Source organism: Lissotriton helveticus, chromosome 10 (genome assembly GCF_964261635.1).
Source record: "Lissotriton helveticus chromosome 10, aLisHel1.1, whole genome shotgun sequence".
NCBI lineage: Eukaryota > Metazoa > Chordata > Amphibia > Caudata > Salamandridae > Lissotriton > Lissotriton helveticus.
This window is the reverse complement of record NC_136071.1, coordinates 186,585,841-186,609,592: the sequence shown is the minus strand read 5'-3', so window position 1 is coordinate 186,609,592 and position 23,752 is coordinate 186,585,841. Positions and strand designations below refer to the sequence as shown.

Sequence of the window (23,752 nt, the reverse complement as noted above, 5' to 3'; positions counted from 1 at the left end):
CAAGAGTTAACGGACGTCCCCACCAGTATGTGGTACTGCAACAAACGAGGCTGGGAAATACTGGACCCTATGTCGGGATGCTCTGTGCCTCTGTTCCTGGCTGGAGCACCGGGCCTTTTCCTGGTGCTTCAACATGATGGTCTCTCTCAACACCACAGCGGATGCACTCTGGCAAAGATGACTAGTGTATCACAAATGGCATCTACCTCCGGAGGTTGTGCAAGGTCTCTTTCAGCAGGAGGGGGGAGGGGGTGCAGGGGGGGGGGAGAGTCTTGGTTAGATCTATTTGCCACCACCAAGAATGCACAATGTCAACATTTCTGGCCGTTGGGAGTTTCCAAGGCTGCTCTAGCTCAAAAACCCTTTTCGTCTCAAGTGGAACTCTGACCTCTTTTACGCCTTTCTGTCTATAGCACTCCTGCCCAGAGTCCTCCAGAAGATCAGGATGACCGGGCCTAAGTCATCCTTGTGGCTCTGGTCTAGGCACTTGAGAGTTTGGTGTCACGAGCTGTTGAGCATGACCATCAATCCGCCTATCAGGCTGCTCCTTTGGCATGATCTTCTTTCGCAGCAGAAGAGGAGGGTCCTCCACCCGAACCTGTCCATTCTTCGCCTTCCTGCGATACACAGGTACTGACTGATTGATTGAGCAGCAACAGTTGACCGCTGTGAGAAGCTGGACTGGTATTTGATGTCCACTAATGTAAGTGAGTACACTGCACCAGTCCATACAACACTTATGGTGATTTAAGAGGTCTTAGACAAACTTAGAAAGCTCTCTAAGTGGTAGCTGTGGAGAGCCACCTTCCGGCTTAGTCCAGAAGAAGTGTAAAGCAGCTTGTTTTTCCAGAATGCAATCTTATAGTATAGATTAAGTGAAGAAGAACCATACAAGGTATTTATAAAAATATGTATTTATTATATAATACTCTCTAAAACGTTTAGATGTCTCCTACCCGGAGATAAACACAATGCACACAATACTTTGCATAGAAATACAGTAAATATCACAAAATACACAATGGGCGCCAGGAGTGGAACAAACCCTATACTAAGAAAGTGATCTAAGAACCACAATTCGGGTCAAGACAAGGTCGCGAGAACGTAGAAGTGCTGGGGACCCAAGATACCATCCAAGGTGAGTGACCAGGAACCCAACAGAGCGCGTGTGCACTGTGGGAACCCGACTGCGTGCTCCGTACAAGTCAACGTTTAAGTCGTGTTTGGAGTTTTAAAGAAAATGGACCCTTCAGAGTGGACCCTGAAGAAACCCCTTGGAAGATAGGTTGGAGAGCCACCCCACCTGTAGATACCCTAGTACCCACGTTACCTACACCAGGGAAGCCGGGTGCATAGGTGTGAAGTGGTGTTGTAAACCGCCTTCGAACCCAAGGGAGGACTTCAGGAAAGTGATGCTGCTGATGAAGGTGAAAGTGTCCGGTGGAATCCGAAGATGGATTCTAGTTGAGAGGTACCTGCAAGCAGAGGGGACAGAGTCTGTCACTCAGGGGGCACCAGGAGACCTGGAAGATGAATGTCCACCAATGTCGGGAGTTGCAGGAGAGTTGACGAGGACCTTGACTCTGCAGCTGCGAGGACCTGAGGATGCTGAGGAAAACCAGGAGCCACACCTGAGCTGTCCCACGTCGGCTGTTGAGTGCAATGGGGTTGGTGTCCGGCGGGAGCACCAACAAGCTATGGCAAATGCAACCAACACAGAATTCGAAGAAGGTGCAATGTCTGGACCAGCAAGGTCCAGGGGGTTCGCCACAAACAGGGGAGTCTGGGCAGACCCTAGCAATTTGGGCAGCCCAAAAGAAACAAAGGTGACTCTCAAATGGACCCACAGGCCAGAGGCACTGGAGTCAGGAGAGGACCTCAAGCAGTTCCCCAAAAGATGCAGGCCACGACACACAACTATGCGGTGTGGTCGAAGTTTCTGGTCACTGGAGATGCTAGAGGTTGGGGCTATTAGGAGCCAAAAAGCCTTTGCAACTGCCAATGACGCAGGGCACAGGAGTTCGGTTATTGCAGCCCCCACGAGGAATACTGGCCTCACTTGGTGAGAGGGCAGGCCTTAAGAGCTAACGGCTCCCAGAGCTGGTTTGAACTGGACTATGCATGGGGACCCCAAATGTGCCCCTCATGCAGACTAAGTGGCGCTCACAAGCACGCCCACCCGGCCCCAATACACTAAATCCTGTCTGGGAGGTGGTCACACCTCCCTGTGACAGGATGCCTATTGTTCTGCCTTCCCCTGCTCGAGCTTGGCTCAGCAGCAGGAGGGCAGAATCGTGTCTTTTGTCGGCAGCAACCATTTTGTGCTTTCCAGGTCTAGAAGACTGGCACCGGCAACACTGAGAGCCGAACGGAGGGCTCTTCCAGTGCTTGGAATCATACCTCCCAAACCGTTTATGGTGTAGGGGTACGATTCCATCATGTTTGATACCAAACATGATGGGATTAGTTGCAGCCGTTTTCGAGATGGTCATCGAGTAATTACGTGGCCCCCTTCTATATAGTATATAGCTGCTTCACTTACAACCCGGTAGAATGGACTCTGTAGGCTATAGGGGTGTCATGCTCATGCAGGGGCACCCTCACACTCAAAACTACACACCCTGCATTCAGGATTGCAAAGGCTTGCTATAGAGGTGACTTATAGGTGCAGTGACCATAGATGTAGGAAACCTATATCTTTAGCAAGTGGTGCTAGCACCATCTTGCACAGGCTGCAATGGCAGGCCTGTAGTTCCATTTTGAATGGTCTCCCCTGGGTGGCTTAATGCATGCTTCAGCCCATAGGGGACCTCTGGGGTACCTATGCCCTGGGTACCTTAGTATCATATACTAGGGACTGATCAGGGCACCCCGGTATCCAATCTGGGATGTACCCAAGTACTGAACGCAACAATTTAAGGGAGAAAGCAGATAGACTGGGGTCCTGATTAGCAGGATCCCAGCCAGACTAGTCAATAACAGCTTAGCACCAGGCAAGAAGTGGAGGTAACCATAAAAGCAGATCCTACTTTCCTCCAACAGCTTTCGACCTTCGTCCCGAAGTCTGTAACATTATCTTGGCAGCTAGGTGTCCCTCCACCAAGATTGTATACGCCTGCCATTGGGGAAAATTTGTGGCATGATTTACAGAAAGACAGATCGATCCCCTCTTGGGCCCCCTTTCTCAAGTACTCCTTTTCATCCTTTATCTTGCCCAGCAGGGCTTTGTTCTGGGCACTCTCAAGTGCTATCTCTCTGCTATTTTTTTTTTGTGGTTGCTTGACCAGCCTTCCCTCTTCAAATCGGCTATTAATAACCGGTTCTTGAAAGGTTTTCAAAATTTGTTTCCACCTTCATCTTTCATTATGCCCCAGTGGGACCTCAATGTTGTTCTCTTGTTCTCACTTTTCTTGTGTGCTCTCCTTTTGAGCATTTGCACAATTGGCCACTCGGGCTACGTACCATCAAAACAGCCTTTCTCGTGGCTACAACATTTGCCCAGAGGGTCAGTGAGCTTCAGGGTTTATCTTCCAAGCCTCCCTACTTCAACTTCTGGCCAGACAAACTGGTGCTACGTACGAGAATGCCCTTTCTCCTGAAAGTGGTAACTCCCTTTCACATTGGCCGATCTATCACTGTTCTACTGTTTATGCTCTACCTCATCCCTCCTAGAGAGAGGAGCGACTCCACCTGCTAGACCCAAAAAGAGCGTTGTAATTCTACCATGACCGCACACGAGTTCTGGGTGGAAGACCAACACTATGTGGTGATGTCAGATTACAGAATGGACGATCTGTGCAGAAATGGATCGTCTCAAGATGGATCGTGTTCTGTATCCAGATCTGCTACGCATTGGCTAAGAAGCAACCCCACTGGGGTTTGCTTGCTCACTCCACCAGAGCGAAAGCTTCGACCACTGCATTAGTAATCGGAGTTCCGGTCCTAGACATTTGCCAGGCAGTACCACGGGCCTTCTATCACAGGTTCACAAAGCGCTACTGCCTGGACAGTCAGGTCGGTCGAGATGAGCATTTTGCCCGTTTGGTCCCTGCAATACTTCTCATATGAAATTGGTCTGCATATCCACCTCCGGGGTATTTCTTGGGTTCGGAATCTACAGCTAAAAGTGTCTAGCAGAATAGCAATTTACTTAATCTTTGGTAAAGCCGTATCTGGTAGAGACTCCATGTAGATGCAGATTCCTTACCAACCCACCCCTCCTCCCCGCTCTGTGTGGATTTCTGGTGATAAGGCTATTCCCTTTTCAGATCCCTAGTTTTCCACACCTGTGGTCTTTGTTCTTCGTGGTTCCATGCTCCTGGCATTGTCATATAGCTACTGTATATCTTTATAATGTGTTAAGTTAGCATAGGCTCATTAAATGTTTAAACGCCATTTTTCCTTTTGCTGCTTCTGCTCACGACACTTAGTTGTTGATTTAGCTTTCAACCTAGTAGTTCGTTGTGGTTTACATGAGAATAATATGTTATTACTCTGATATCAGCTTTGCTTAATAAACTATGTCTGTACAGAGAGTGCTGAAGCTTCAGGAATAACACGATACAGAATTGTTATGAGGTCTGATCTTCGCGCCTTCATAGACCTAACATAAGTGCAGCTTCTGCCAACTTTGGGCTTTAGGCGGGTTTTATATTGCTTTGCTTGAAGCACACAAACACACTTGATGCTGTTCGCATGCAGAGAGAGCTGGTGTATGCTGATATGATCTCTTCATTCTAGGATCTTGAGGTATGGGCCCGCCCTGCTAAAACCCAAAGAGACCTTCTTAGCTATTAATATGTGAGTTAGGGAGGGTGAGAAATAAGAGTTGTTAACCCTGATTCATTACAGCATGTTAACATGCTGTCACCATTTGCTTTCTATGGACTAGTAACTATGCTGATAACTTTGCTTCTGATAATATGTTTCCTTGTATTATCTAAGATACTGCGTCTGAGAAAACGGCATTAGTAAATAAACATTTCAAATGTGCACGTGTCCTCATTTACTCCACGTTCTGGTTTGAAATGATTGTTTAACGAAAGAGTGCTTATGTGTTCCACGTAACCTGAGGTATTGTACGTTCATGTTCTGGTTTGTCTAAACATTGGGAGTTTGTTATGACCAATGAGACACTGTAGCTAGCTTGGTAAGGGGTTTGTTGGGTACTGAGGTGAGTTTTGGGTCACCCTAATTCGCCGAGGTTCCAATCCTCTGTGCACAGTTCTGTGGGAGAACAGAAACCCTGCTACAGCATAGAAAGATGCGAAAAGAAACTGACTTCGGCGCAGTGGGGTGGTACCTATATAGGCACCTCACAGAACACTTCCGGCATGGATGATGCTGACTACTCCACACAGAGCTCAACGACGCCAACTATCAGCGCGCATGGTTACGGCTTACGAAAACATTTCCGGATCCAGTCTGACACCTGGGGATAAATTCTAAGGTAAGGAATCTGCAGCTAGATAATCTCTACCAGATAAGGTGTTACCAATGGTAAGTAACTTTTTCTTTACTTACTATAACTTGGCAACTGCTCTGCAGCATGGTAAACCAATTGGACTAATTAGATTTCAGGAAGAACAAGATCATTGTGACAACTGAGTTTCTTGCATTTCAAATCCCTGTCTTTGGCGTTTTTATGTGTAAGTGAAACCATGATATCCGGGAGAGCCAGCTCCCACAATGAGAATTCCAAGTTCGGATAGGCTTGACACATTAAAGTCAAGGTGTCTTTCTCATCCGGTGTCTAAACCAGTCAAACACAGTGGGTGGGACCCTATCAAAATACACTTGTCCTGGTTGGAGTTCTGACTTGTCTCCAACTGGCCCAGCTCCCGATTCAGTTTGTGAATCTTCATTGCTGCGTTTTGGATGACTAAGTGTTTCGTTAGCTTTTTGGCTATTCATAGGTTGTGTTTGTCTCCAATTGAGGAAGTGGTAACTGGCTTACACAGTAGAGGCTCCCCAAAGTGTTTTCAGGCATTAAACCCTGCTCAGTATTATAACTAGTTAACTGCCCCTCCTCGTGTGATGTGGTCATTAGCTAAGGTATTTCTGCTTATTGTACAAGATTTAAACATATTTTTTGTCGAGGGTGGTGAAATGTATCATTGACATCTGATGCTTGATCTTTCAGCTGAGATCCGAGAGGAAAATGGCAATAGTCTTGTCCATGCAGCTGTCGTAGCAGAAGGGGCCCCCACTGGAAGCGCAGAGGCAAATGCTTATAGCATTCTTCAACAGGTTTTGGGTGCAGGTCCTTTTATCAAAAGGGGAAGTGCAGCTACTAGCAAGTTGTCACAGAGCATATCCAAGGCAACCAATCTGCCATTTGATGTGAGTTTATTTTTCTTGTTTAATAATTCTCTGCTTTGAATGTACTGCTTTAAGGAATGTTTCAGCTAAAAGAGTATGGTTTGACCACAGACTGCACAATTTCTTTTACAAATGTAGTTGAGGGATTTTAGTCTCGATAGTTTGGATGCTATAACGTTAATCGATTTTGTTTTCAGGAACATCCCTCCTATTTAACCGTGTGTTTTTTTTTTTCTTTTTTCCTTTGTACAGTTTTACTTCGCTATTATATTCTATTGTTGAATTTTCTTTTTTATTTCTTTGTATGTCTTTATATTAAATCCTCTAAAAGAGCCACTGGTTTCATACATGTTTTCCACGCAATATGATTAGTAGTAGAACTCTACTATTTGCTTGAGGCCTTTGGCAAAACTATGAATTTTTTTCCTAAAAATCAATCCGGGTTTTTAAGCGCGCTACTCACCCGTGAGGGTCCCATGGTGCCGGGGGGGGCGGAGGTGGGGGGGGGGGGCGGAGGTGGCGGCGGAGGTGCAGCTCCGGATCAGTCGAAGAGCCAGGTCTTGAGGCTCTTCCTGATGGTGTGTAGAGTGGGAGAGTGTCTAATGTTGACTGGGAGTTTGTTCCAGGCCTTTGCTGCGACGTAGGAGACTGCTCTGGTTCTGCGGATGCGAGGGGTCTCTGCCAGGGCAAGGTCTGCGTAGATGTTGAAGAGCGTGGGGCTGAGCGAGGATCCTTGGGGTACTCCGCAGTTAATCTCTATGGGTTCGGAGAGGAAGGGTGGGAGTCTGATCCTTTGGGTTCTGCCCGTGAGAGAGGAGCGGATCCAGTCGAGGGCGTTGTGGAGTCTGGCGGCGAGAGTGAGGTGGAAGACTGTGTCGAAGGCTGCGGAGTAAGATGAGGGCCGCGGTGTGTCCCTGGTCGAGTGGCATGAGGATGTCAGCGGTGGCGGCGAGGAGGGCGCTCTCGTGCTGTGGTTGCTGCAGAATCCGGACTGGGAGGAGTCTCGAATGGCGTTCTATTCGATGAAGGTGGTCAGCTGGGGGTTGACTAATCTCTCAGTGACTTTTGATGCGAAGGAAAGGAGAGTGATGGGCCGGTAGTTTTTCAGGTCCTTCGGGTTTGCCGACAGTTTCTTGAGGAGGGGCTGGACCTCTGCCGCCTTAGTTGTCGAGGAAGATGCCGGATTGGAAGGAGACGTTAATGGTCCGGCATAGTTCGGGTGCTATGGAAGCAGCGGCTCTGTGGTAGATGTGCGGCGGGCAGGGGTCCGTGGGGGCTCCTGAGTGGGTGTTCATGGTCGTGGCTGTATCCTCAGTGGTAGCGGGTTCCCAGGTGGTGATGGTGAGCTGGTTGTTTATGGCAGCGAGGAGGGTGGTGTCTGGAGTCTGTTCGCTGAAGTAGTCGTAGAGGGCCTTGATTTTCAGGTGGAAGTAGGAGCTGAGTTTGCTGCAGAGGTCCTGGGATGACATGACGTCCGTGGCTTCGCTGGGGGGTTTGGTGAACTGCTGTATGATGTTGCAGAGTTCCTTTGCGTTGCTGGCGTTGGTGTGGATTTTGTTTCGGATAAAGGCCCACTTGGTGTCTCTTAAACACAGGTGGTATTCAGTCATAGCGTTCCTGTAGGTGTTCTGGTCTTCAGTGGTTTTCCTGTTTCTCCAGTGTTTCTCGAGGTGTCTGCAGGAGCGCCTGGCTTCCTGGAGGTCTGTGGTGAACCAAGCGGCCTTCATGGGGCGTTGCCTGATGGGGTGGCGGAGGGGTACAAGCTTGTCTGCGCAGCTGGTGATCCAGCGATGTAGGTCTTTGGCTGCAGAGTTAGCATCGGTTGTGGCGGAGGAGATTCGTGGCAGAGAGTGGTGTCGAGGTGTTCCTCTCTGACCGGGCTCCATTTCCTTCATGGCGGGCGCGGTGGTTGAGTTGAAGGTGAAGTGTACACCGTGGTGGTCTGTCCAGAGGGGTCGCGAGGTGTGGCTGAAATGGATGTTTGTCCCTCCTGCAAAAATGGGGTCGAGGATGTGTCCAGCCTTGTGAGTGGGGGTGGTGACAAGCTGCATTAGTCCGTGGTTGGCGAGGTTATCCAGGAGGGAACGAAAGGAGAGAATGAAAAAAAAACTCTTAGAGTTGTATGCCTCTCCAATCTTAACAGTAAAGTACTTGTTTTGTATTTTTAGGCTTCAGCATTTAATGTCAATTACTCAGATACTGGACTTTTCGGAGTTTACACCATATCTCAGGCTACTGCTGCTACTGATGTAAGTTGCTTGTCATGTTTACTTTTACTTTAATATATTGAGATGTCCTGTTGTAAATCTTAATTAAATCCTTTACATAGGATGTTTATATATTTCTATTTTCTATAGGACTTTTGTTTTAAAAGCATAATAATTACAACTAAAGATTTCATAACTCTTCCATAATGCTTCTGTCCGATTTAACAATGACATTGGTTATTCTTTAGTGTTTACAGTGCAGAAACATACTTTTTGTGTGAAACAGTACATTTTATTGCACAGAATCACGTTTGAATCTCCAGCTTTGAATCTTATTTAGTCTTTTGATCTTTAGAAGATCTGCCAGCTTATAGTGTAGGTCCCAAAACTCGAGGCTCAGTATTGCAGTTTCTCAGGCTCTCTGGAAGAACAGTTTTATTTTTTTGAGATTCTAATGACTAGGAACATGTTCTGGAAGCTCACACCGTAGCATAAGCTTGTTTTTTATTTTGCAGTAAGAACAAGATTGAGATGTTCCCACATGTGGGGAAGAAAGAAAGCGACATTTGCCACTTAAATAGCTTAAAAACCAGTACTATGTGTAACAAATGGCACTTAACGACGATTCTTTAGACTCTGATGTCACATTCACAGAACAACGTTTTTGAGTGTAAGTTGGCCCACTTAAGAATTAACCATTGAAACAGAAGCCAAACAGTAGTAGCTCTATTACCATATGGCAGCCACAATGAGCAATCTTTCTTCATGTAGAATGAGCACTGCAGTGTTTTAGGAGGGATACAGGCCCAGGCATGTGACTATGCCTATTGGGTTATCCAGCTTAGATTTTGCTTATTGCTCTCAGTAGTAGCACTTCTACATCTTCTCAAACTAATGTAGCCTTGCATGATAAGTATTATGTACAGCTTTGGATGCATTGTGCTCTGCAGTAATTTCCATGGTTTCAAAACCTGGGGAGCCTATTTATCCTGCTTCTGTGTAGCAGGAACTGTGCTAGAATAGTCATTGGTGTTTGTTTGAGACCTTCCTGACTGGGTGACCTTTTGAACTTATTCAGCCAGCCAGTAACTATTGCTTTGTCCCTTAGGGGGTAGATGTGTGATGTACACAAGTTTGCACTGAGTACCATAGTAGTATGAGATTACTGCAGGAACTGATGTCAACCTTGCCTGGCTCTGCATTCCCTCGGTCCTTTGATTGCAAACTAGAATCGCATCTCATCGGGCCAAGTTTCAGTATAGCTTTATTCAAGCAAGATGAAAAGGTTTGGGGTTGCCACATCTGTAACTAGCTCAAAGGAAATCTATTTAATTACATCTCATCTTGCAAAAAAAGATGCAGAGAGCTAGAAAAAAAATGAAATGCTTCAATGTATCGTTCCAGAGAGGGGTGTGACCACTTAACGCATTTTTCATGTGGGTTCATTTAAAAGACGTTAAATAGTAACTAGGTGTATATGCCATTACAGGGAGTGTTCAAGAAAGACTGGCCACCCTATTTCAGCCTCTGCCTTCCCAAATTCAAGTTGACATTGTTTTTAATAAGAGTAATCCTTCCTGAGAGAACCATGAAAAGCTGCTTCTCTGATATCATATTCTTGAGACGAATGCTTTTGCTACTCTTTCTGTTGAACCTAATTATATTAACAGTGTTGAGCATACCAGGCTCCTGAGACACCAATGTGATGTGAGCAATGATGTGGTGGTATTGTGAGATTATGCCTTTCAGCTTCCAAAGATGTGCATAGTTACTTGTTGCTATCCCCATCTTTTTTTAACTAAACTAAAGTTGTGTGTTATACATTCCTTAGGAGGGTATAAAAGGGTAGTTGGCTTTGCTCTGTTTCGAGCAGATGTAACTTTCTTTTTAGGGTTTGCATAAGCAAAAACTAATTTTGCATTAACATTGAGGACATAACATTTTATTTTCAGTTTGCAAGCATGGCTCGCTTAACTACCTGTATCCCCGGAAGTCTTATTGTAGTGTACAGCTACCTTTTTAGGTCTCGCCTGAGCCAATGTGCTTGCTCATTGCACCGGCGAGATTATAGTAAGTGGAAAAGAAAAGTCTACCAAAACGGCTGCGGACCGCATACAGTTCATGTGATCTATGCACATGCAAGCCAGCCACATAACACACCACCATTTGTCTGTGCCTCGGCATCAGACTTCAAAGGCTGCCGCTCCACCGCCCCCCCAGCGTGCAGATCGCGCACCACCATTTGTCTGTGCCTCGCATCAGACTTCAAAGGCTGCCGCTCCCCCTCCACAGCAATGCCGAGAGCTTGTTGATCATAGCGTTCCCAAAATACCAAAGTCGTCTTGTATGCTCCTTTCACAGCCAGTCGCTCATTTAACCTTCTCTGAAATGAGTAGCTTTCGGCGTCGGACCACCACTTTTAGGGTTTTCAAAGCTAGAGATCCTTGCCCAAGTAAATGAGCGATCTTTCACAAAGGCTGTGGCTCTGCAGTGTGTGACTCATTGGTGCTGCGAGCTTATTACCTCGTCCCCCCCCACCCCCCCACCCACTATGAACTCCTGGACAGGCTTCAAGTGCTCCATGCTAATGCGCTCTAATGAGATGCAAATAAAATATGCAGAAGCTCATTCCTCTGTAAAGATGATTAACCGTTGAAGAAATTAACTGCCGCTGCTTAGCAGTCTGCAATAAACTTTTCCCACACATTTCCTCTGATGGTGGCGTTCCGCAAACCCTCTGCAGTTGGCAGACCAGTGGCCCGCACCCGTCTCTAAGTTCACCCGACTCGGACAGACGATTTGCCATTGTTTGCTATGTCCACTGTGTTTGTAATACATACATGCAATTGTTCCATGGCAATAAATTGGAAAAGCATACATCGCTTTGCTGTGCCGCTGGTGTTTCTTTCACATGCACTCGGTCTACAGTAACTCTCTGCCCATGGGCACCAAATCCTGCAGAGAGACTGGCACCACATGGCACTTGCTTGTTTGGGCCGATATTATATTTTTGTAAAAGGGATGGGGTGGTTTGAGAAAGTAGATGTATGACGTGCGAAGCCCCAACAAGCTTCTGAAACGCAATCACAACACTATATGACGCAGCCCCGTCTCTTCTTTTAGTATTTCTCGATGCTAAGTGTTTAGAGAAGTTGTCTTCAATATGCCATGTGCTAGTTACCTTCCACCCTGCTCAAACCGCCATGCGGGTTGTATTGCGCCTGGCTAGCCCACAGCGCTAGAATATATATCTGGTTCTATGTGTGATTTTTCTATTGAACAAAAACGCAATGCTTCTTGTTATTCCTCTTTCCTTCTTTCTGCCTTGTTGTCCCCTCCCTTCTTCTCCCACTAACACCTCATATTTCTCTATGTTCGAGGCATGTGGGCTGCTAAATTCATATCTTTGCATTAGATCGCCGCCTAGTGTTGGGTCCGGATGATCGCACATTGTTGTCCTGGAAGAGTCTTCGAAGTATCCTGAGATAGGTGGCTCCTCCCCTGGACTACAGTGCGCATGGGCATCGGCTCCATCCCCAGATTGTTTTTTTCCGCCATTGGGTTCGGATGCGGTCTCGACGTCTCTGTCGAAACCGAGAAAAACTAGCTTTTTACGGCCAAAAGGCCTTACTTTCATCGCGTCGGTATTGTTTGCGCACGGTCTCGAGTTCTTCCGTCTCTTTGAGTCGGATTCTACGGAGTCGTATCACTCTTCGGACATCGAGGCCTTCTCATCGCGACACGACCGCAACTTTTCAGCATGGAGCGGAGCCCGTTTAAATACTGTCCCGTCTGTGGGTCGAAATACCCACATATCGATGTGCACCCGGTCTGTAACAAGTGCCTCTCGCCGGACCACAACGAGGACAACTGCATTGCCTGCTCCAGATTCAGGTCAAAGAAGACTCTCAAGCTTCGGCGCGCGGTGCGCCTTGAGGCCAGACAAGCGGCCCCGGATCCAGAAAACATCTTCGGCGACCAAGAAGAGGAGGGCCGGAGCCATCATCTTCAAATTTCACCGCCCGCGACGGACGTCGAGGCAGATCCGGAAGAAGACGATGGAGTCGTGGGTCAAGGCCTTGAATACGTCGACGAGGTAGGGGACGTCGAAGAAGTTTATGGGGCCGCGGAAGATAGCTCGGGTGATGAGCTTTGCCCCGAAGGTTATTCGGATCAGGCTCAGGTCACGGGATCGCCAGTCGGCCTTACCCAAGACCCCGTACCGCAAGCCACGGCCCCGCCTTCAGGCCCGGCCACGGACATACTTGCTGTGCTGCCCGTAGCGAAACCGAAAGTGAAACCAACGGTATCGACTACACCTAAAATGGCCGACCCGAAACCGAAACTTACGGATTCGAGCGTCCCTAAGATGGCGGCCGTTCCACCAAAGAAACCGAAACCTGCTGCCTCATCGACTCCGTCGGCCTCCGGTCCACAGAAGTCGAAGAAAACTGTCGATCCGACAGTGTCGACATCGTCGACAGAAGAGGTTTCCTCTAAGAAGGGAGTTCGGCACGGGTTGACCGGTGCGACGCCTTCAAAGCCGGCGACAAGACTCCGGTTCCGACTGGGACGTCGTTAGTCGGGCGCGTGGTGGAGACGGAGCCGGCAAAATCACACGGATCGAAAGCTGGAAGCTCAACACATCGGTCCAAGGACTCTGTGTCTACGGCTGCAGCGTCAACGTCTAGGACTCAGAAGGGCCAACAAGACGTCGGATCCGAGGCCAAGGGGAAGGCCTCCTCGTCGGCGCCAAGTGCCGCTGTGAGTGACGCGTCCCCCATCGCCGCTTAACTACAGAGAATTCGGGAGAAGGCATCGGCGACGTCGGCTCCGATGCCATCGCACCAGAAGCCGATGGACTTGCCGGCGAAGCCTGCTGGTAAACTTCTCTTCATTCTGCCGCCCAAGGAGGCTCCGAAGGCCTTTACGCCAAAGACATCGGAATCGTCAACGTCTGGAGCACTGACAGGTCGACTACTCGACTCAGGAGAAGATTCTGAGCGTTTTATCGGCGCAGACACGGGCAAATTGACCCTTTACAAAAGAAAGATCACTTCGCAACCAGTGGACTCCTATGTTATCCCACTGAAGAAGAAAAAGCTTGCTCAGGACGCTTCAGTCCTGATGGAACCTATCCAGCCTCCCCCTAGAAGGAGCCCAACACCTTCCCCAGACCACTCTGAGGGTGAGGGTTATGGAGAAGATGACCAATACACTTTCCCCGTCAATGAACCCGATGCACAGCAAAATTCCTTTGACGACATAGGTGACCAAGGCACACAGGATGTGGGGCAGGACCAACAGCCTTTCAGTGCACGTGCATCCCCAACAGAAGATTCTGCAGGTTTTCATGCACTCATTGAACGGGCAGCTGCTAATCATGATGTGGACATGCATGCTGACCCAGTAGAAGAAGACTTTCTATTTGACACTTTTTCAGTCTCTGAAAGGACAGTAAAGACACTGCCTATGCTCAAGGGGGTCCTTAAGCATGCTGCGGACATCTTTAAAGAACCCACCAGGGCGAGGGTGGTCAATCCACGCATCGAGAAGAAGTACAGACCAGCCCCTGCAGACCCTGCATACATTCGGGGACAGTTGCCTCTTGACTCCCTTGTGGTCGCAAATGCCCGCAAACGGGCGAACTCCCAAACGACGGGTGAAGCTCCTCCCCCGGACAAGGAGTCAAAAGTGCTGGAGGCAGGGGGCAAAAGGGTAGCTGCGCAGGCTGCCAATTTCTGGCGTATTGCCAATACACAGGCACTATTGGCACGTTATGATAGGACACCCTAGAGCAAGTTTTACAACACCTGCCTACGCAGTTTCAAGAGGCTATCAGACTGCTTATAGAGGAGGGAAAACTAATCTCTAACGCAGCCATAAAGTGTGCACTGGATGCCGCAGACACAGCAGCTAGGGCTGTTAACACTAGCGTCATGCTGAGACGGCAGGCGTGGCTCCGCATATCGGGGTTTAAACCGGACATTCAAACAACCATACTCAATCAGCCCGTCAATCCTGATCGACTGTTTGGTCCTGATGTCGACACCACCCTCGAAAAGATTAAGAAAGACAACGAGGAACACACCGGGCGAGGGAGGGGGGATGGAAGGGGAGGGGTTTGATGAGGGGAGGGGTAGGGCACGGTTGGGGATAGTTGAGGGGGTGGGTTTGAGGGGGGTTGGTAGAAAAGAGTTCTCGCGGACGGCGAGGGGCAGGCCTCCCACTGTGCAAGCATACATGGACACATGGCCCTGCCTCACTTATTGAATGCACAGATGGGTACCATGCATCGTAGGGGATGGTCGCAGCGACTGTGCTCCCTGTCCGTTCTGGTCATTGTATACGTGTTTTTGCTTTGTGGAACTCAATAAAAATATATTTGATCAAAAAAAAAGAAAGACAACGAAACTGCTAAATCTATGGGGGCCCTACAATCACAACAGTTCCGGGGCAACACTTTTCGTCGCTCAGGTGCACGTGGAGTCACCAGAGGACAGATGGGTCAACAGTCACAGTTCTCCAGAGGTGGAGCACAGTCCTCGTACCCCAAGCAGAACAAAGGGGGTTATCGAGGAAACAGCACCAGAGGGCGTGGCAGAGGAAACAACAATTCCCGTTCCTCTGCCCCAAACAAACAGTGACTCTCTGTCACTGCCCCCCGACCATTTAACACCTGTCGGGGGGAGACTCCAGCAGTTCCTGCCAGTCTGGACAAACATCACCACAGACAGGTGGGTGCAACAACTTGTCCAGTACGGTTATTGTCTAGAGTTAAAGTCCACTCCACCCAACATTGCACCAAGGCAACGGCCTATGTCCGCAGAGCATTTGCACTTATTGCAGCAGGAAGTGGTGGTGATGCTGCAAAAAGGCACATTCGAGCTCGTGCCAGTGGAGGAGGAAGGCACGGGGGTATATTCCCTGTACTTCCTTATTCCAAAGAAGGACGGATCTCTCAGACCCATTCTGGATCTGCGTCCCCTCAACCTGTATATACTGTCAGAACATTTCCATATGCTTACACTGCAACAGATCCTTCCCTTGTTAAACCAAGGGGACTTCTTAGCAACCTTAGACCTCAAGGATGCATATTTCCACATTCCACTACACCCGTCCCACAGAAAATACCTCAGGTTCACTATACAAGGCAAGCATTACCAGTTCAAGGTCCTACCCTTCGGGGTGACCACAGCCCCAAGAGTGTTTACCAAGTGTCTGGCGACGGTAGCGGCGCACCTCAGGAGGCAGAACATCCATGTCTACCCCTACCTGGACGACTGGCTCGTTCAAGCCAAGTCGGAACAACAGTGCGCCGCGGACATGTCAACTACCATTCACCTCCTTCACAATCTGGGCTTCTCGTTGAACTACCCAAAGTCGCATCTTCGGCCAGCACATGTCCGGCAGTTTCTAGGTGCGACGATCAATACCCTGACGGCCATGGCTCAGCCAAACCAAGTCAGGATAGACAGCATGCGGTCTCTAATCCAAAAGTTCAAACCACAACACTCGCTTCCAGCGAGAGTGTTCATGCAGTTAATTGGCATGATGGCCTCCTGCATCTTCATAGTCCCTCACGCACGTTTACATATGCGTCCGCTCCAGGAGTGCTTAGCAAATCAGTGGACACAGGCTCAGGGACAATTGACAGACCTAGTGTTGGTTACCAGTCGGGCATACGACTCTCTGCATTGGTGGACTCCACACAACCTTTGCAAGGGCCGACTGTTCCAGGACCCAGTGCCACAGATTATCCTGACAACGGACGCATCTCTCCAGGGATGGGGAGCTCATCTGCTCACTTACACGGTGCAGGGACTATGGACGACGCAGCAACTGAAGATGCACATCAACTATCTGGAACTGATGGCAATCTTCATGGCGCTCAAGTCCTTCAATGTACATCTGTGCAACAAGGTAGTGTTAGTCCGGACGGACAACATGACCGCGATGTACTACATTCAAAAGCAGGGGGGCACACACTCGCCACAGCTGTCTCATCTGGCTCAGAGCATGTGGAAGTGGGCCATTCAGAGGAACATTTTCCTCATGGCAGAACACCTCCCCGGCAAGGACAATCAGATGGCGGATCTGCTCAGCAGATACAGCCATCAAATGCACGAGTGGGAGTTACACCCCTCTGTTCTCCGACCGTGCTTCCAGCAGTGGGGTCAGCCGGAGATAGACCTGTTCGCCACAAACGAAAACGCAAAATGCCAACACTTTGCCGCCAGGTTCCCTCACCCGCAGTCGCAGGGGAATGCGATATGGATGAACTGGTCAGGCAGATTTGCGTACGCTTTTCCGCCAGCCCCTCTGATCCCCCTGGTGGCAAGAAAACTAAGGCAGCACTCGATGACTCTCATCCTAGTTGCTCCAACGTGGGCGCGCCAAGCATGGTACACCACGTTTCTCGAACTCTCGGTGGTGCCGCATCAAAGGCTGCGCCTCACGCCCAGACTTTTGACGCAGAACCATGGAGACATTCAGCATCCAGATCCGCAACAGCTCAACCTGGCGATCTGGCTCCTGAAGTCCTAGAGTTTGGATACCTTCACCTACCTCCAGAATGCATGGACATCATCAAGGAGGCAAGGAAGCCGACTACCAGGGCGTGCTATGCTGCAAAGTGGAAGCGTTTTGTCATTTACTGTACAGCCAATAACATCAACCCGCTAGATGCATCTATCCCTAACATCATGTGCTATCTGTTGCATCTTTACAAGTGCAATCTAGCGTACACGTCCATTCGGATACATCTATCCGCCATAGCAGCTTATCTTCAGAACAGGCAGCATCTCTCAGTCTTCAGAGTGCCTGCCATTAAAGCTTTTCTTGAAGGCCTAAAACGAGTCATTCCCCCAAGAACACCACCAGCTCCGGTGTGGAACCTCAATGTGGTCCTCACCAGGCTGATGGGACCACCTTTTGAGCCATTACACTCATGTGAACTCCAGTTCCTAACGTGGAAAGTAGCTTTCCTAATAGCTATTACTTCACTGAGGCGTGTTAGTGAGCTGCAAGCGCTCACAACCCAAGAGCCATTCATTCAGATTCATCCAAATAGGGTGGTACTGCGTACTAACCCCAAATTCCTTCCGAAGGTGGTGTCACAGTTTCATCTCAACCAAACTATTGACTTGCCTGCATTCTTCCAAAACCCACAAACGGTGGCGGAAAGAATGCTTCATACTTTGGATGTCAGGAGGGCGTTGATGTACTATATTGACAGGACACAACACTTTAGGAAAACAAAACCGCTATTTGTTGCCTTCTCGCCACAGCACAACGGCAACCCGATTTCCAAAGCAGGAATAGCCAGGTGGATTGTTAAGTGCATCCAAATCTGTTATCAAAAGGCTAAACGTACCTTAACGATACCCCCAAGGGCGCACTCCACACGCAAATTGGGGGCATCTATGGCTTTCCTGGGGAACATTCCTTTAGAAGACATTTGCAGAGCAGCCACGTGGGTTACACCACATACCTTTACAAAACACTACTGTGTTGATGTGCATTCCAAACAGCAAGCGGCTGTAGGACAGGCTGTTCTCAAAACACTTTTTCAAGTTTCTGCAGCTGGCACGGGCAACCGCCGCTAATGGAAGGACTGCTATATATTCTATGCAAAGATATGAATTTAGCAGCCCACATGCCTCGAACTGAATATGCTACTTACCAGTATGCATCTGTTCTTGGCATGTAGGGCTGCTAACATTCATATCGCCCACCCTCCTCCCCGGTGCCTGTCGCAGCTGCAGACATATTCTTGAATTCAATCATTAGCATGGACATCCTTTACACTATTTCACTCCATCTCTGCCACAATGGCTAAAAACAATCTGGGGATGTAGCCGATGCCCATGCGCACTGTAGTCCAGGGGAGGAGCCACCTATCTCAGGATACTTCGAAGACTCTTCCAGGACAACAATGTGCGATCATCCGGACCCAACACTAGGCGGCGATCTAATGCAAAGATATGAATGTTAGCAGCCCTACATGCCAAGAACAGATGCATACTGGTAAGTAGCATATTCATTTCTTTCCTCCTGTCAACATTCTGCCTTCCACTCACCTCTGTTGTTCTCTGCCTCTTACAAACGTCCCTTTAGACCCGTTTACATGCTCCCCTCTCTCCTTCATTCGCCGTGTCATTGCATTTTCTTCTTTATCCCTTCGTCTCATTCTGTCACTTCTCTGCCCTCTGTTCCTCCTCCTCTTCACGCCCTAGATCTTTGTTCTGTGCCCCTGCTTCTCACGTCCCTTCTCTCCCACACTTTCGGTTCAGTTTAATAATGCTTTATTGTCGCCGCTGATGGGGTTTCAAGTGTAACCAAAACTTTACTGCTCACGGTCTAATTTACACTCCGCCAGGCCCACTTTTTCTGTGCTTTCTATGCTAGCCCCCCACACAACCCCACCACCCCCCACACACACACACAACCCCCCCCACACACAACCCCCCCACACACACACAACCCCCCACACACACACAACCCCCCCACACACAAACAACCCCCCCACACACAAACAACCCCCCCACACACAAACAACCCCCCCACACACAAACAACCCCCCCACACACACACAACCCCCCCACACACACACAACCCCCCCACACACACACAACCCCCCCCCACACACACAACCCCCCACACAACCCCCCCCCCACACAACCCCCCCCCCACACAACCCCCCCCACACACAACCCCCCCCACACACAACCCCCCCCCACACACAACCCCCCCCACACACAACCCCCCCCACACACAACCCCCCCCACACACAACCCCCCCCACACACAACCCCCCCCACACACAACCCCCCACACACAACCCCATACACACACAACCCCATACACACACAACCCCATACACACACAACCCCATACACAACCCCCCCCACACACACGCAACCCCACACACACACGCAACCCCACACACACACGCAACCCCCCACACACACACGCAACCCCCCCCACACACACGCAACCCCCCACACACACGCAACCCCCCACACACACGCAACCCCCCACACACACACGCAACCCCCCACACACACGCAACCCCCCACACACGCAACCCCCCCACACGCAACCCCCCCACACGCAACCCCCCCACACGCAACCCCCCCCACACGCAACCCCCCACACGCAACCCCCCACACGCAACCCCCCACACGCAACCCCCCACACGCAACCCCCCACACGCACCCCCCCCACGCACCCCCCCCACACGCACCCCCCCCACACGCACCCCCTCCACACACGCAAGCCCCCCACAAGCACGCAACCCCCCCCCACAACCCCACACAAGCAAAACCCCACACACGGATAGCAAAACAAAACATAGTATAGTATAGCATAACAAAACACAACAGAGCATAGCAAAACAAAACAGCATAAAATATAGCATAGCAACAAAACACAGCACAACAAAACATAGCATAGCAAAACACAAAAAACACAGCATAGCATAACAAAACACAGCATAGCATAACAGAACAAAGCATTAACAAAACACAACAAAGCATAGCATAGCATAACAAAACATAGCATAGCATAACAAAACATAGCATAGCATAACAAAACATAGCATAGCATCACAAAACATAGCATAGCATCACAAAACACAACAAAGCATTAATCAAACACAACGCAACAAAACCTAGCATAAAAAACCTAGCATAAAAAACCTAGCATAACCAAACATAGCATAGCATAACAAAACATAGCATAGCATCACAAAACATAGCATAGCATCACAAAACATAGCATAGCATAACAAAACACAACATAGCATAACAAAACACAACAAAACATAGCATAGCATCACAAAACACAGCAAAGCATTAACCAAACACAACACAACAAAACCTAGCATAAAAAACAAAGCATAACAAAACACAACAAAACATAGCATAGCATCACAAAACATAGCATAGCATCACAAAACATAGCATAGCATAACAAAACACAACAAAGCATAGCATCACAAAACAAAGCATAGCATAGCATAAAAAAACACAACAAAACATAGCATAGCATCACAAAACAGCATAGCATAACAAAACATAGTATAGCATAACAAAACACAACAAAGCATAGCATAACAAAACACAACAAAACATAGCATAGCATCTCAAAACACAACCAAGCATTAACACAACACAACAAAACATAGCATAGCATAAGAAAACAAAGCATTGCATAGCATAACAAAACACAACAAAACATAGCATAGCATCACAAAACATAGCATAGCATAACAAAACAGTATAGCATAACAAAACAGAACAAAGCATAGCATAACAAGACGACCAAGCATAGCATAACAAAACACAACACAACAAAGCATAGCATCACAAAACATAGCATAGCATTACAAAGCAAAGCATAACAAAACAGCATAGCATAACAAAAAACAACAAAACATAGCATAGCATCACAAAACATAGCATAGCATAACAAAGCAGCATAGCATAACATAGCATAACAAAGCATAGCAAAGCATAGCATAACAAAGCATAGCATAACAAAGCATAGCATAACAAAGCATAGCATAACATAGCCTAACAAAACACAACCTAGCATAACAAAGCCTAGCTTAACAAAGCATATCTTAACAAAACCTAGCATAACAAAGCATAGCATAACAAAACATAGCATAACAAAACACAACAAAGCATAGCACAGCATAACAAAACCTAGCACAACAAAACAGCATAGCATCACAAAACATAGCATAGCATAACAAAACAGTATAGCATAACAAAACACAACAAAGCATAGCATACCAAGACGACATAGCATAGCATCACAAAACATAGCATCACAAAACATAGCATCACAAAACATAGTATAGCATAGCACAACAAAACATAGTATAGCATGACAAAACACAACAAAGCATAGCATAACAAAACACAACAAAGCATAGCATAGCATCACAAAACACAGCATAGCACAACACAGCATAGCACAACATAGCACAGCATAGCACAACACAGCATAGCACAACAAAACCTAGCACAACACAGCATAGTTTAACATAACACAACAAAACATAGCATAGAATAACAAAGCATAGCATAGCAAAACACAACAAAACAGCATAGCATAAAAACACAACAAAACAGCATAAAGCATAGCATAACAAAATAAAGCATAGCATGGCATATCATAACATAGCATAACAAAACATAGCATAACAAAGCATAGCATATTGCAACAAAACAGAGCGTAGCATAGCACAACAAAACATAGCACAACAAAGCGTAACAAAACAACATAGCATAGCATAAAAACCATAGCATAGCATAACAACGCATAGCATAGCATAACAAAGCATAGCATAACAAAACATAGCATAGCATAACAAAACATAGCATAGCATAGCATAACACAACAAAACATAGCATAACAAAATAAAGCATAGCATAACACAAAACCTAGCATAGCATAACACAACAAAACATAGCATACCATAACCAAATAAAGCATAGCATAACACAAAACATAGCATAACAAAACAGCATAACAAAACACAAAACACAACGAAACATAGCAAAACAAAACATAGCGTAGCATAACACAGCACAGCATAACAAAAAAAACATAGCATAACATAATGCATAGCATAACAAAACAGCATAGCATAACAAAAAAAAGCAAAGCATAACACAACAAAACATAGCATAGCATAACAAAACAAAGCCTAGCATAACAAAACACAATGAAAAATAGCAAAACAAAACCTAGCATAGCATAACAAAGCGGAGCATAACAAAACATTGCATAATATAATACATAGCATAGCAAAATAAACATAGCACAGCATAGCAAAACATAGCATAACAAAATGTAGCATAGCATAACAAAACATAGCATAACAAAGCGGAGCATAACAAAACATTGCATAATATAATACATAGCATAGCAAAATAAACATAGCACAGCATAGCAAAACATAGCATAACAAAATGTAGCATAGCATAACAAAACATAGCATAACAAAACACAAGAAAGCATTGCATAACAAAACAGAACAGCATAACAAAGCATAGCACAGCATAATAAAACATAGCATAGTATACCCAAACACAACAAAGCTTAGCATAGCATAACAAAATATAGCATAACAAAACATAACGTTGCATAACAAAACATTGCATAACAAAACATTGCATAACAAAACATTGCATAACAAAACATTGCATAACAAAACATTGCATAACAAAACATTGCATAACAAAACATAGCATAACAAAGCATAGCATAGCAAAACATAGTATAGCATAACATAACAAAACATTGCATAACAAAACAACACACAGCATAACACAACAAAACATAGCAAAACACAACAAAACACAACAAAAAATAGCATAACAAAACATAAAATATCATAGCACAGCAAAACATAGCATAGCAAAACAAAGCATAGCATAATAAAAAACAACACAACAAAACATAGCATAACAAAGCATAGCATAGCCTAACAAAGCATAGCATAGTAAAACATAGCATAGCATAACAAAACATAGCATAGCATAACAGCATAGCATAACAAAACAGCATAGCATAACAAAACACAGGATAGCAAAACAAAGCATAGCAAAACAAAACACAGGATAGCAAAACAAAACCTAGCATAGCATACAGCAATACTCCGCACCACCACAGCTTCACTCAGGGGCACCACAACATCACTATGCGCTACAACAGCATCACTGAACGCCACAGCATCACTCGTTCGCCACCACATCACTCAGCGCCACCACAGCATCAATCTGTTCAACCATTCAACAATTGGTTCAAATATGTTTTCTCAATGTTTGAATCTTTATTACAAATGTCGCAAAAAGATGTTAATATTTCACTTCTGTTCTTGGATTTTCGTCACATTAAAATACACTGAACATAATCTTCACAAAAGTTATTTACAAACGTTTAAGCTATTGCCATTATGAATTACAATAACTTTTATTTAAGTATTAATTATTTAAAAAAAATAAAAGCCATTGTTATTTGTAATATCAATATATGTAAGTCACGTAAATACAACACATTGCATTACAAATGCTATAGGTGTCACATTTGCGAAAGTTATAACTATTGGCATTGTAAATGACGACAGCTATTAATTTAGCTATTTTCAAAACCAACACATCAATAAAAAATGTCATTTACAATACCAATATCTCAAACTTTCCTAAT

General features: G+C 46.7%; 1 protein-coding gene across 2 annotated transcripts in view; it reads left to right on the top strand.

Annotated features, from left to right (window-relative positions):
* The window catches only part of UQCRC2 (ubiquinol-cytochrome c reductase core protein 2), a 230,289-nt gene that overhangs the window by 136,615 nt on the left and 69,922 nt on the right, over positions 1-23,752 (top strand). For both annotated transcript variants that reach the window (XM_078665064.1, XM_078665065.1), the window contains exons 10-11: positions 6,143-6,342; positions 8,490-8,570. In XM_078665064.1, coding sequence (XP_078521190.1) covers positions 6,143-6,342; positions 8,490-8,570 — 281 coding nt within the window. The remainder of the gene's footprint in view (positions 1-6,142; positions 6,343-8,489; positions 8,571-23,752) is intronic.